Source organism: Coffea eugenioides, chromosome 11 (assembly GCF_003713205.1).
Source record: "Coffea eugenioides isolate CCC68of chromosome 11, Ceug_1.0, whole genome shotgun sequence".
Taxonomy (NCBI): domain Eukaryota; kingdom Viridiplantae; phylum Streptophyta; class Magnoliopsida; order Gentianales; family Rubiaceae; genus Coffea; species Coffea eugenioides.
This window is the reverse complement of record NC_040045.1, coordinates 26,851,748-26,866,287: the sequence shown is the minus strand read 5'-3', so window position 1 is coordinate 26,866,287 and position 14,540 is coordinate 26,851,748. Positions and strand designations below refer to the sequence as shown.

The 14,540-nt window shown below is 38.2% G+C and overlaps 1 protein-coding gene across 2 annotated transcripts; it reads right to left on the bottom strand.

Moving 5' to 3' along the window:
- Positions 1–7,643: 7,643 nt before the first annotated feature.
- LOC113751170 (protein TRAUCO-like) lies at positions 7,644–11,769 on the bottom strand. Of its 2 annotated transcripts, XM_027295070.1 has the most exons (3): positions 10,552–11,769; positions 8,676–8,915; positions 7,644–7,985 (listed from the first exon to the last, which is right to left on the bottom strand). In XM_027295070.1, the coding sequence occupies exons 1-3, from the start codon at positions 11,720–11,722 to the stop codon at positions 7,891–7,893; spliced, it is 1,506 nt and encodes a 501-aa protein (XP_027150871.1). In that variant the 5' UTR covers positions 11,723–11,769; the 3' UTR covers positions 7,644–7,890. The 2 variants fall into 2 exon arrangements, with proteins under 2 accessions (XP_027150871.1, XP_027150872.1); XM_027295071.1 differs by lacking the exon at positions 8,676–8,915.
- Positions 11,770–14,540: the final 2,771 nt, after the last annotated feature.

Genomic DNA, 14,540 nt, shown 5'->3' with positions numbered 1-14,540 from the left:
TTAAGTTCCTGTTTGGGCCAGTCCCGTCTTTAAATTCCGTTCGGGTCAATCCCACTTTAAATCTCCTGTCTAAGTCAATTCCATTTTAAAAGTTTTGCCAAAAGGGGTCAGTCCTTATTTCTAAAACGTCCACCGTTCGTGACGTTAGCCACCGAATAAAGCAGGTAAGTATTTGGTGTCTACTTCTTTGTCTCAAGTTTTTCCAAAACTCAGACAAAGAGGGGCAAACTGTAGACACCAAATTTTTGGTGTAATTTCTTTTACTTTTTATTCTCATTTGTCGTGGTTGCTTTTAGTTTTTTTTTAGTTTCTAGTTTTTATTTTTATTTTTATTTTTAAGTTTTAGCGTAGAAAAATCATGAAAAAAGAGAAAAAAAGGAAAATTGTTCACAAAAATACGTTCAAATTTAATTTTTGGCATTTTGGTTTATTTTTGTTAATTTATTTTGAAAAAAAAGAAAAGAAGAAAAAAAATGATGAAAAATGATGAAAAATGAAAGAAAAGATCGAAAATGGTAATTTTGTTATTTTTAGTTTGTTTATTTTGATGTGTTTGTAATTAAAATTGTTGTTTTTATTATTATTTAGTTTTACTATTATTTTTGTTAAATTATTAAGTTGAGAAAAGAGAAAAGAAAAAAAAAGAAAAATCATCACAATTCCATTTTTCTGCCGGATCACATTTCATTTCCCCACCGCCCACTCCACCAACCTCACCACGGTTTCTCTCCATTTCCTCTCCACATTACCACTCCACCTCACATTGGAATCATCGACCAGAGAGACAAGGAGGGAGCCGCACCTTGCATCCGAAAAAAAGAAACTGGAGAGCTGCAATCTTTCTTGTTTTCTGTCCGTGAGCTCGAAGGAAGAGAGGGAGAAGTTGTGCGTGAGTTCCCTTCGTTTCTTTTCAACCTCCACTAGCTGCAATCATCTTCCAACCAACACCATTTTCCATTTCCTCTCTGCACCAACTTACCCCAGTCCGCAACCAAACACTCCCTCTCCAGCCTCTGCCTCGTGATCATCGACCATGAAAGTGAGAGAGCTGCACCCGGCAAGCTGAGACTGAGAGTGAGGGAGAGCCGAAGCCTTTGCTCTGTTTTTTTTCTGTTCGTGAGTTAAAGAAAAGAGAGTGAGACCTGCGGTTCTGCAACAATTCCATCCGTGAGTTGGGGAGGAGTTTGAGTGCCAAACTTCCTTCATCTTAGTTGCGAGCTTGAGCAAGAAAAAGGACGGACTAGCAGGCTGCATTCTGGTTAGCCGAGAGGGAGAAGTATTGCAGCCGCTTGTTGTGTGAGCTCGGTCTTAAGCTGAGCGCACAACAACATTTCCCTGCCTTGGTATCACCGACAAGGAGAAACCAAAGAACCATCTACACCGCAAACCACTGCACTTCATTTTTTCATCGTGAGGCATCCGAGAGCAAGGGAGGAAACGCGAGTTGAAATCTTCTGTCCGTTTTGTTCTGACCGTGAGCTGGAAGAAAGGCAGAGAGAAACCGTGAGCAAAATTTCAACCAGCTGCAACCGTTTCCAGCAACTCCAACATTCCACCTCCACCAGTTGAAGCCGCTACACCAAACCAGAACCAGCAAACCTGTCGCGTGCGTGAGAGCCGAAAGGGAGCAGAAATTTTTCAGATTTTCGTGTGTGGTCTTAGCTTGCTTTGAGGTAAATTTTCTGGACTAAAAATGGATAATCAGAGGTAGTTTAAGCCAGCCGTGACCTTGCATGTGTTAATTTGGGTAATTAGATGATGAAACCAAAGCTGTGGAAAATTTCTGTTTTGGTTAAAAACATTTCTGCCGAGGAGCTTGCTTGGAATCGTAGTCTTTATTTCTGACTTTATGCGACAATCTGAGTTGGATTAAGTGTCTAACTAATCAAAACCAAGAAGTTTAAGTCATCTAGTAATATGCATGTGAGGTTAGGCAGTCGGATGATGATATTAAGCCATTAGAAATTTCTGTTTTGGATGTTGATGTTCCAGCCGAGAGCTGAGATGAAAATGCAATTTTATTTCTGATTCCCTGTGATAATCTGAGCATGAAATGGAGCTGAACTAACTGGATTTTTGGATGATTATTAGGATTAAGGCCTTGCATGATCATTTCATGAAGCCGGATGAAGAAATAAAAAGCTAAGGAAATTTTGTTTTGATGGAAAGTGACTGCCGAGAGGTTATCTTGCTAATGTAGCCTCATTCGGTTTAGTTTTTCTGTTTTGGAGCCTTAATCTTGATTAATTAGTAATGACAAGTTAATTAGGCCTGCATGTAATTAACTAGCTAAGAAGTAGGTGATTAAGCTTTGCATGAAGTTCATTAGTTCGGCTAAGCAAGGAAAAAATATGAAACAGAAAACTGCTACATGCAAGTTCATCCGAGGGTGGTGAACAGAATTTCTGGAATTGTGGATGATTATAGTTGCTGACCGAACTTGATTTGAACTAGTTATGATAGTGATTTCATTAAGTAGCCTTGCATGTTAGTTTTGGGTACTTAGCACAATGATTCAACCGAGGTAAATTCGGATTTAAGACCAACTGCCTGCTGGAAAATGCATATTCATTTTTTGCTGCACCAGAAATTTACGGTTGTGTCTTGCTATTTTCTTACATTGCGGTTCCAAACTTTGCTGTTTTTGTTAGATAGTAATTCCAGCCTTGACCGAAAGTTGTAGTTTGTATGCATGAGAAGCTTAACAGGATTTTGAGCATGGGTTTGTGATTCGAAATGCTTGAGTGCAGCTTCCATGCGAACTGCCTAAGCTCAAGAGATTTGTTTGCTGGAGTTTCAAACCTTTGATGTTTTGCAAATTTTTCTGTTTGAATGAAGTTGCTAATTTTTCTGTTTGTTTGAATAAAGTTGTCAAGTCTTTCTGTTTGTTTGGTCTGAATGAAGTTTATTGGAGTTGAAAACATCTAATCAAAGCTGTTTTTGAATCGAAAATCTAAGTTGAAAGCAAAGTGCAGCAGTTTTTATTTTCGGTTGTTGAAGCTTAATTAAATCAGTTGCATTGTTCATAGGTGTTTAGCCATGTTGGATTGGAGTAATTTCAAGGCTGTTGTACGCATTTGCTTTGCTGAAATGCAGAACTTTGCACATGAAAATTTGCAGCAGAACCAAAAAAAGTTGCCGCATTCTATTTGCTGTTTCCTTACCTGCATTGGCTCACTAAAGTGTCGGCCATTCAGTTTGTTAGTTAACCTTGTTTGCAAAAAGAAGATTTGGAAGATTGGTTTGGGTTTACATGTTTGGGTTTTGGAACATTTGAACCATGACCAGACAATTGCTAAAAAGGAATGAACTAGAATTCTGCCAAGCCATCTTCTAACATTTTGAACAATTTCCCTGCTATGTTTTTGCTTTGCTTGGATGTTGAAATCATGTTGCATGTTGCTGGGATAAGGATTTTGGACGTCTTGGTTGAAATGTTTTGATCAAACTTGTGCTGAAGTTGGAGTTTGCTTGCAAAAAGTGTAACCTGCGGTAATATTTCTTGATTGCAGAAACACTTCTTCATTGAAGAACCTGTTTCACGTTCTTGCATGTTTTGCATGAAAAAGTTTTTCAAAATTTGTACTTTGGCCCCCTCAAGTGTCACCTTATGCAATTATGACCCACAAATTTGAGAAAACTAATCAATTGGGTCCCTGTGATCTTTGCAGCAATAGGTTGCAGAATTGCCGAAAGGATGTTTGTTGCACTTTGTCTCTTGCTTTTGCTGTTATTACCTGCTTCCTTTGAGTGTAGTGGAGAAAGATACTTGACTCACAGTAGCGAATTGGTCAAACTTGATTTTAATAGGGATCTAATGGTTCAATTTCATAGTTATTAGTGGTCCTTTAATTTTTGTTTTTGAAGAATTTGTGTTGTTTGATTTACTATTAAATTGGTACATTAATCCTTTGTTTAATGGTTGTAGCTCCAATTTAGAACCTTTTCCAACTTATTAGCACCACAAAAGGGGACGGTATACTTTCTTTTATCTTTTTTGTGTATCTCCCTATGTGGTCCAACTTGCTAAATGAAAATTGCATGCCTACTTGGTTTTCTTAAATGTTTATTAATGCCTTTCATTTATTTACTTTTATTTCATTTTTAAATCTTTCTTCTATTTTCATTTATGGGGTGTACACCTCTTGGCCTGTAATAGATAGGGCATAGCAAGTAATTTGGTCCATTTTCCCTTCCCTCTTTGTTTTAGCTAGCAAATGTAATAGTTAGGGCTTTAATCGTCTTATTTGTCTTGCATGCTAAGTTACTATGTGTTAATTTGCTTTATTAAGCTATTGCATCTAGTCGAGCATGCTAAGTGTTATGTGCTACGTGTTATAAGTGTTTTTGCATGTCTACTTGCTTTCTATATTTATAAATGAATATGATGGATGAATGTACGTTTCCGCTAGTCCAATGCTAGTCGGAATTCGTAGAATGGGCTAGTCCAACGCTAGACCCTTAGGGATTTCCCCTCGTTAGTACATGTTTGCATGTTCACTACATTTCATGCATTTTTTTAGTTTTTATGGCATTTGGCATGTTCCTCTAACCTTTTCCCTTTCATTTTAGGCCTTTGCATTTCATGCTAGTTATAGGGTCCATTTGCCTGAGAAACCCCCTTGGGTAAGGGAAACGAGCGAGTGTGGCTTCAAAATAGCCTTAGCACGCTAGTTTTTCCTTCTAATCAAAGGGAAAATTAAAATCACAAAAACTAGAGGTCATTCCCGTACCCGACCTGATGCATTCTTCTAAGTTCATGCATTTTCATATCATTTTCTCACTATTTTCCTCACTAATTATATATTTTAAATCCACATGTCATATTCACACACTTATTCACTTTCTTTACTTTTCACTTCACACATTGCACCTATTTCACTTATATATTTACTATTTTCATTCACTTGCACACGAGCATTCATATTTTCATTCATTTGCACACAAATACTTTCAAATTGCACACATGCACCTTTTTTCTACACTTTGCACACTTACACTCTCATTTGAGTCCTCATTTGCATCGTTCATGATTTTCTATGAGGTCTTTCCTTATTGACCTTCACAATTCATGTGAATGGGATCAAAAGCCTCATCAGAGACATTTCTAGACTTAAGTTTGCATTTCTCATCCATTAGTCATATCCAATTTGCATACATACTTTGGGTAGAAAAATTAGGAAAATAAGGGTTAAATCAAGCAACTAGCCTTGGCTAGGTCGAAGGGGTGCCTTGGATTTTTATCCTTGCCTTCCCCTTCGTCAAATGTGACTCCCGAACCTTTTTCTTTGTTTTACGTGGACTAGGAGTCGTTTAAAAAGGGTTTTCTTACTTTTTTTCTTTAAAAATTTCATTTTTTGGGTGACTTGGTACACCCTAACTCTATACCAAGTGGCGACTCCATTTTTCATATAAAAACCCTTTTTGAACTATTTTTCTTGGGTCAAATCGTCGCATTTTCAAAAGTCCCATTTAGACCCATTTTTGTTTTTATCAACAAAATTCATTTTTCCCAAATCAATAAAATTCACAAAACCAATTATTTATTTTTTTACATCGAAAAGTGGGGCGCGACAAAGTCAGTGGAGTGGCCCACTGTTTGTGCAAATTTTCACCAGACCTTTGCTGTGATGCAAGTTCCCTATAACTATTATTGAAAAAAGATGTTAACCCCCGATAGCGCTGCTTGAATGGACGACGTTCTCTACCTTGTTAACAGTCACGGGTTAGGGTTATTCTCGCGGAAGCCAAAATTACCTAGTAAATAGCACAAATTTGATCTCTCTTGTTACTAATTCAATAAAAAAAACACCACTCCCTTGGTTTTTAAACGAAAATTTTCCAAAAAAAAAAAAATTCCAAGACCCTGTGGCAATTAAGCTATAGAGCTCACAATCCCTCCACCTAAATAGTAGAGTATTACATTGCTTCTTTTGCAAAGAATAAATGTGAACAAATTCAACTAATTGCAAACAACTAAAATTTGATGGTGGAAGATTAGTACAGATAAGAGATCAAGTAGGTCAATCCATTCTACAAAGTAGAAAACGAATAGACTATACTAAGGTGCAAGTAAAAATTAAATTTCAGGAGTTGTAGGGGCATGAAATTTAAAATAGTTCACATATTCTATTACCACAACTGGAACCCTTTTTTTTGGTGCTAAGTTTAATTTTTCTTTAGCAGGAAAGGGTGGAATTTAAGAAGCGAGAAGGAAAAAATGGAGGACCTCTAATTCATGAGACCTAGACCGTCCCCCTCAGCTGGTGCTAACTTGATTATCAAGTATACATATTTCAACATATTATTCAACCCAATCAATGCTATTACGCATTTGGAGTTGAACTGTTTTTTGTTTTCGGTTTATTTTTTGCTCTAAGTTTAGGAGGGCAAGTTAGATATTCCAATATCACAGCAAGCCAGTAACTGAATGGGAGGCTTATAATGGTTGTTAAAGATTGTATACTGATGAGGGACTGCCAGAAATGCAATTTGAACATGAGTGTTGGACCAGATCTAACAACCTTACAGTTGATCCAACTATCATGGGCACCTTCTAATTATTATAATCAAACTTAATTTCCCTAAAAAAAAAAACAAACAATCTCAACATCACCTAAACAAAGGGTCACACCAATACTTACGGTCCGTTTGGATAGTGTGTTTTTTGAGTATTTGTCTAAACTTGACTACAAAATTTGTAGAAAAAACTTTATTTGATGGTTTGTAAAAAAAATTTTCTTATTTTCATTTTTTTCCCCTCTTCTTCTTCTTCCTCCCCACACCCCAGCTACTCTTCCTCATCCCTCCCTCCCCACCACCAGCCACTGGTTGCGGTACCCTCACTCTCTTTCATTTTCTTCTGCATCTCTCTCTCCCTCCCTCACTCCTCCTCTATCTCTCCTCTCCTCTCCCCCCTCCTCCTCCTCCTCCTCCTCCTCCTCCTCCCTCTCCCTCATCCCGCCCCCCTCTCCCTCCTCCTACCCTGATCGTTTGACTACATCTAGATCTAGTTGCGCGACTAGAAGTCGCTAGGAAAGGGGGTGGGGTGAGGGAGGGGGAAGGAGTGGGGAGAGAAGAGGAGAGGAGAGGAGGAGGGAGGAGGGAGGAGAGGAGAGGAGAAGGGAGGGAGGGAAGAGGGATGAGGAGAGGGAGGGGAAGACAGAGAGTGAGAAGGAAAAAAAGGGAAAGGAGTCTGCCAGCCAATGGTTGTGAGGTGAAGTGGAGAAGGGAGGAGGAGAAAGGAAAGGAAGAAAAATTTTTGTATGTTTTCGAGTATTTTGAAGAATGGGGTGTTTTTAGAGGTTTCATTTAAAGTTGTAAACCAACTTGTCTGTTAAAAATGGGCCAAAAAACTTGGCTACCGAATAGACCCTTAATCTCATAGGTTCCAAACGCTATTTACAGTCCAAATTGAAGCCTTATCCATGACATGCAACATTGATCTCTCTCACAATTGGCCTATTAAATTTTTTTCAGCGTTGCCAAGGTACTGCCCAAAATCATTGGGATCCCAATCCCGAGTTAACTTGATGTGCATCAAGCCAAACGCGTAATTTGACTTGACATATGTTTGACATTAGTAACAGTCTGAGGTAAAGAGAAAAGCAGCCTAAGTATTACCGATCGACCACCTCTCTCTCTGCCAGAACCAATAAAGTATAAGCTCTAAAGCTTAATTCTGAACCAGTATTTACACAGTCAACGATGGTTAAGGACAGTAGACTGGCAATCATTTCAAATATTTGGCAATATCCGCTAGAGAGTGACTGTACACCAGATGGACTCATAACTCTACAGTCAGACTGCATAGAACAACAAGCCACATAGCTTTTTACAAGTTCTCATTACAAATACAGAACATGTCTCACCTGAATGCATTCGTCAAGCTTAACTGACCATTTCAGCAGCTTCCACAATTTTAGTACCTTGCTCTTTTACCACATTAAGCATGGGACACATTCTGGTGGGATACCAAGCACTACCTGTCATCAGAAAGGAAGTCTGTATTACATAAAATCCACCCAGAGAAATTAACCCAACCCTTACATCCCCAGCCAAAAAACAAGACCAAGCTATCAAAATTGTTGCTTGCAGTTCCCTCTCACTGTCCCTTTTCTACTTCTCTTTGGCTTATAAACCAACAAATCTGCTCACCTTTGACATGAGAAATATTATCTCGTTCACATCAGCATAAAACCAAGGACAATTTCGTAAAAATAGTATCACATTAGCAGGGAGGGACAAAAAAAAAGCATAGACGGACAAAAGAATTATTCAAAGAAAAAAAGAAAGGGGAACAAACAAGAATTTCCTAATGACCTAAAACGAATTTTCTAAATCTTTACCAACAAAAAAAAGAATTCAACATTTGAAAGCCTTCAAGACTAGCCAAAGAGTTTACAAGAGGACATTTGGGATCAAGAATTATATCCTTCCTCTCAGTGATATACATAGAAATTGATTAAAAAAAAGTAAATTATGGTTTTTCATTATAGAATAGTCATTTCACTAATCTAGAGAAGTCAAGTTGGCAGCATGCCCACAGGCCTTAAAAAGCGTGTTAGCTATCACCAAGTTACAAGACCTTCAATCTTAAACTATCTTCACTTCAGCATATGTTAGTCAGAATTCTAAAAGATTTTATATCTAATTTTTCTTCTCGTTGGACACACCATTCTCAACTCTGACATCAAGGCCATGATATGGAACTTCAACCATAGGTCTTGGCAACATCCGTCCACCAAAGTCCTCTGGAAAAGATTCAAAATCGGGTCCAAAGTTGAACTTGACAGTGCAATTAGGTTGGTTTGGCAGCGTATACATCGAGGCAGCTGGGAAATAACGACCACCATAAAGATCCTTGAATGCGGTGCCTTGGCATACTCCATTCTTGAAGAAAGATATCTCACTTCCTGTAGGGTAGAATTACCATCTAACATATCATCTATAGCACAAACTGGAACTGAGTGCTGTATGAATAAAACTAACAAAAAGTTCATAATAAGTAAAGAAACTAGTACAAAACTGACAAGCCTGAAGACCAACACATCAGCAGAGACACCTTAGGCAAGCAGGAAAATGGGAATACTGCTCCCTTTCAAATGAAAAAACACCAAGCAGAAGGGGGAGGGGGAAGAGAAAAGATTTTAATCTCAATCAAGACATTTTCCCTCAAATTCAACATCTAAATATGTAGGTCAAAACTGTGGCATTCAATCAGTACATATCTTGTTTAAGAGAAACTATTAACCAGAAAAATCTAGAGAAGAAACTTTCTATTCCCAAAACCAATTAATAAGCAAAAGGAAATCATGGGATCACAAAATCCACAACTATGGATAAAATAACCAAACCCTACAGCTTTGTTGTTAGAATTTGGAAAAGAGTGAGTTACTGGGGCTGTTTATGGTCCAGAAGTGAACATCGTAGCAAGGAAAACATTTGCAGAATAACAAGATCTTGAATAAGAAAAAGAAAGCAGAAGATAAACAAATCTCTTAGAATGGTAGACAACTAAAAAGCAAATCATATAGACTCGAAAGCTCTGACTAGCTCAGCCACTGAGAGTGAGTGTTTAGGACCCTATTTTCTATGTGGGAGGTCCAAAACTTAGTACAGGGGTAAATTGCAAATCGTTCTATTTACTTAATCTCTATGACAATAAGCCCCACACTGCATCAAAACCAAAGACAAGGGCCTCAAATATTGGATATTCTAAAGCCAGATCCTTCTATGGAGTACCATTATCCATCTCTTCCTATTCCACTCCCTATGCTACTGAACAGCAATTTGTAGTGTCAGGCCTGCTTGCTTTCTTTCAAGGTACTCTCCTTAATGTCATTTTAACTGTTAAGACTACCAACAGAAAAATAATATGTTCACCAGGTATTTTTCCAGGAAACCAAGCAAGTCTAATTAAACTCTACAGTAACACTTTGCAGACTAAGGATGTAAAGAATACAAGAAGCTTTCATTTTCCATATAAAACTCCTAGCAAGACACCTCCATTTGCATCATAGTGAGCCACACCCAACAAGGCGTACTATCTATCAACCTTCAAGGCCACAGTATGCTTAAATTCATTTTTTTTAAAAGCACAATTTGGAAATATTCCCTTCAATCAATAGATTAGACGACAAAATAATACCAGAGACATCAATTGTCCAAATGCAATATAACATGGCTACATATGACTTCACTGCCCAAAACTATGGCAGAAAAGAAAAAAGATTTAACAAGATACACAACCAAGTCAAATGCCATATCTACCATCTCCCCTGAAAAATATGATAATGATGCTTCCACGAAAGGAAAATGCTAATAAATTTAACCACATTAGCCTGAGAAGCAACCAAACTAAAAGCTCTTTTATCCAAAGGAATGAGTCTTATTTAGTTTTAGAGAAGTTTAGGACTGAATATAACAACGACCAGAAAACAAATGAAGGAAGAATTGCACACAAAGACCACATCCATTGATAAGCAAGCCCTACTGCAAAGAATTTAACTGCAACAACAAAATATATACAAAACATCAGTTCTCACTCACCAGGCACCACTTTGGGAGGATCATCTTTTGCATCGGGAGCAGAGACATACTTCTGACCTTTGTACCATATCCATCTAGGTGGCTTGGGGGTATACAAATTCCCTTCAGGCAAATTGATATAGAAACCAATAACATCACCTTCTTTATACCCGTCCTCCCCATACTTTTCCCTCACAGCCTTGTGCACTTTGCTCCCATCAATATCCCTATAACCAAAACTGTTCCCATCATATCCAACTGGCGCCTGCAAATCCCCTTTATCCGTTGACCACCCCAGCCTTGTGTGACCGGTATCGCCTAAATGTACTACCTTAATTTCATAATACCATGCCCCTTCAACCACCCCTCTGGTCGCCCTCACCATTCTATACCCTTTAGTGCTCCCAGCACTCAATCTATCCTCGCTCAATTCCACCTTCTCAGCTTTATAAACCTTAGAAAGACATATTGTCGCATCCGGGCTATCATCATTTTTGTCCGGAAACCTGGGGATTGGGGTTATTAATACCTTATCCTCTGATTCAGCAATATTTGTAGTATTGTTTCCGTTCTGATTACCATTGTTTTTCCCCTTCTTTTTCCCTTTTCTCGAAGTAGGCCTTGTCCATACATTATTGTTCTTTTTCTTGGATTTCTTGCTGCTTTTCGAGCCAGATTTCGCCATAGCAGCTGGCGGCGTTTCTGCAGCGGCAGCTGCAGGAGTGGTAATTCCACCAAGATTCAGCTTTTCAGGGTCTTCCGGCGATGGACAGGTTAACGAAGAGAGCTGCTTCTGCTTCTTTGGCGGGGGCTCATCTTCGTAGTCTTCTTCGTCTTCAGTGTCCTCCGAGACTTTGGTGAAATTAGGAGAATTCCTTGACCCATTCCCTTCTTCTGCTTTAGGGTTTTCGTTGTCGTCGGAGATTTCGTCGGAGGAGAGGTCTTCCAATACCATTGCCGTCGGTTGCTCTTCTCTGATGCCGCCGCTTCCAATTTCGGGTTCGGCCTCGACTTCTTGTTCCACCTCGGGCTGGGGCTCAGTTTTTGGCAGCGCATCAGAAGGGGCTTCAGTGGCGCCACCGCCAGTGATGGTGGTTTTAGTGGTGGTGGCGGTGGAGGAGGGTGGATGGGGTTGGTCGCCAGTGTCACGATCGTCCTCATCGTCTTTGTAATTAGCCATAAGAGTATCCATATTTCAGAAGATACGAGAAAACAAGAGGCAACGAGGAAAGTGGAGTGGAACCAGTGTTAGATCCGGAAGTCGTTGTTACTTGAAAACGTGCAAGTTATAGGGTTACAGTAGGATTAAAATAATTACATTTACTACCACTCAGGTTTGACCAAATTATTTAACAAACCCTGAATTCATCAAACAACGATCCTGAATTCATCAAAATACGAGTATGTTTGGATGGCATTTTTTTTTTAAAACAGACTCGTCTTTTTTGTGTTTGTATGAAATCATATATCCCTTCGTATTCTCATTCTTATCCCTTCATGTTTTTTCTTTCCTACGTGGCTTAACAAGACGTCAAGTAATTTCCTACGTGGCTTGCTCCTTTTTTGTTTGGATTTATATCAATTCTTATTTCCTATAAGAATTCTTAATATTATAGGATTCTTATTTCCTATCCAAAGTTATGTACTTTAAGCAACTTAAATCAAGATAAACCTACTTTTAATGTTCTTATCAATATCTCTTTATATCCTTATCAATTCTTATTTCTTATGCCTACACTACATATAGCCTCTAATATATTGATTTCAAGCATCAAATTCATGGTTAGGTGTGAGAACCCATAATTTTCTTCATTTCTAGGTTATTTTATTTTAATTACACGCCTTTCCACATTTTCTTTATTCGAAACATTTTAAAAATAATTTCTATGAGCAAATATGATTTTTAAAAAATTATTTTTCTAGTATAAGTTAGTTCATGAGGTTTTAAGAGTATATACCGGATGTGGGACCCACTAGTGCGGTAAGATCGATAAAATTCGGCCAACTAGGTTAAGTTTTGTATATCGGGTTTAATTTATCAGGTGTTAAGAGATAATTAGAGGTTACCTAGATGGATTATCATTGGAGAGACAAAAGGATAGAGTTGCATTAAAAAAAGGTGACAAGTGTCACTTTGTGATTAAAGGTTGGACTTTGACTAATTTCTTTCACCTTTACTAAACATGAATTTTGACCAATTTCATCTTCATTTTTCCTTCTCTTGGCCGACCAACATAGAGAGAAAAGAGAGAAAATCCCTCAACTTTTGCCTTCTATTCTCTTGCTTAATCTCTTGATCCAACCATTTAAACTTCAAATCACTCCATAAAAACCCCTAGCTAAGTAGTATTGAGGTAGTTAGTAGAGTTGTTTTGGAAGAAAGAGACCTAAGCTACTACCTTTTGGGAGGTATCAAGGTATGGTGTGTAAAGATTCATTGTTTGTTTCCAATAATTGCTAATTCATGACTTGTGGTGGCTAGTTATGTGCTTTTATGGAAGATTTTATAGATTAGAGTGAAGTTAGCTAAATTGCTGATTTATGTGAGAATTTTTCTGTTTTCCTATGATGGATATGGTTGGCTTGAATTGATGGCTCTATATGGTGTTAAATAGACCTCTTGTGCGTTAATTGCGGTTATTTGCGAAAAATTTCTGCTTTGTACCGAAATTTTCAGATTAGGGTTTCAATTTGCCTTGTTCTGTCCGATTTTATTCGAGCATGTTAGAGGCTGAATCAGGCTTAGGTTAAAACATGAAAGTTGTAGAAAATGATGTTAACTAGCGGCCTGAAAAATTTCAGTCCAATCGGAGCAACGTAGCCTATGAAAAGACTGAAATACCCCTGCTGCCCTGTTTCTGCCCGAAACTGATAATCAGCTTCTGTAATTGGTTAGTTTGACTGGGAATACTACTGATTTGGTTGTCGATGTCTTCTTAAGAATTATAGCCTTGTATATTAGCTTTCAAATGGCTTTGGAATTACCTGAATCGGAGTTGTGTGTGCTGAGATATGATTGAATGAATCAGGACTGCTAGTTGAATTTCACAGTGAGCTTCGAACTGGAGAACCTGGGGTTGTTTTGGTAAATTTGACCTAGTTAGAGTGAGAACTGGACTAAGTAGTTTTCATCAAAGTTATAGCCCTCTGTCTTAGCTTCGAAACAGTATAAGTTGTCACTTCAATCCAATAAGCATAGTTTCGGTTATGTCCGATACGCTAAGTAGCGGCGAATCTGCCTTTTTGGTTTCTTAGCTTAAATCTCATTCCCGGTCATTTTCCTAGCTAAATCTTGTACTTGAATGACTTTGAGCCTATTGAATGGCTGTTGTGATGAATTTATATTATGTATGACTTTGGGATTGATTGAGGAAAATAATGAAGCCATAAATGGCTGGAAAATAGGTAAATACAAAGGGCATGCTGCCAAAAAATTTTAGGGCTACGCGATTCTTTCAAATTGAGTTGATCTTGGTAAATGATGGGTTTTGGGAGTTGTTTGTAACCCTAGGACCAACTGCTATCCTTTTTGCTCAAAAGTCATATTTTATTCTTTTGTACTAGTACTTAACTTGGAAAGGCGTACGACATGTAGTCGAGCCTCATTTATGCATTTCATTTACTGGATTTGTGAATGTGGGAACCATAATTGTTTACCTTGGTTATTCTAGGGTTTCTTGGTGATTAGAGCCCTACCTTGGTTGAAACTTTTGGACGTATCCTTGCTTTAACTGGTGAGTGCACCATTCCCCTGAATTCTTGCTAAACTGGTTTTTTGTACTTGCAAATTGCTAATTGTCTTTCCTGACTGTTTATCTTGTATGAGACGAGGGTGTACTTTATCACACTCGCTCTCTTGCCTATACTGAACGAACTGGAATCTATTACTTGTACTTGTTATGTACTTGAACTTGTTACTTGCACCTACATGCTTCGAGCCCCGTACACAGCACCCTAACTTCTGCTTGCACTGACGTCACCCCATATAAGATTCAGTAAAAGCGAAGATC

Excerpts from the sequence above, each read along its gene's own strand:
- LOC113751170 (XM_027295070.1), bottom strand. The coding sequence starts at position 11,722 with ATGGATACTCTTATGGCTAATTACAAAGACGATGAGGACGATCGTGAC. Across the intron at positions 8,916-10,551 it reads TCCTCCCAAAGTGGTGCCTG|GAAGTGAGATATCTTTCTTC; the intron begins GTGAGTGAGAAC and ends TCTACCCTACAG. Across the intron at positions 7,986-8,675 it reads TGATGTCAGAGTTGAGAATG|GTAGTGCTTGGTATCCCACC; the intron begins GTGTGTCCAACG and ends TTCTGATGACAG.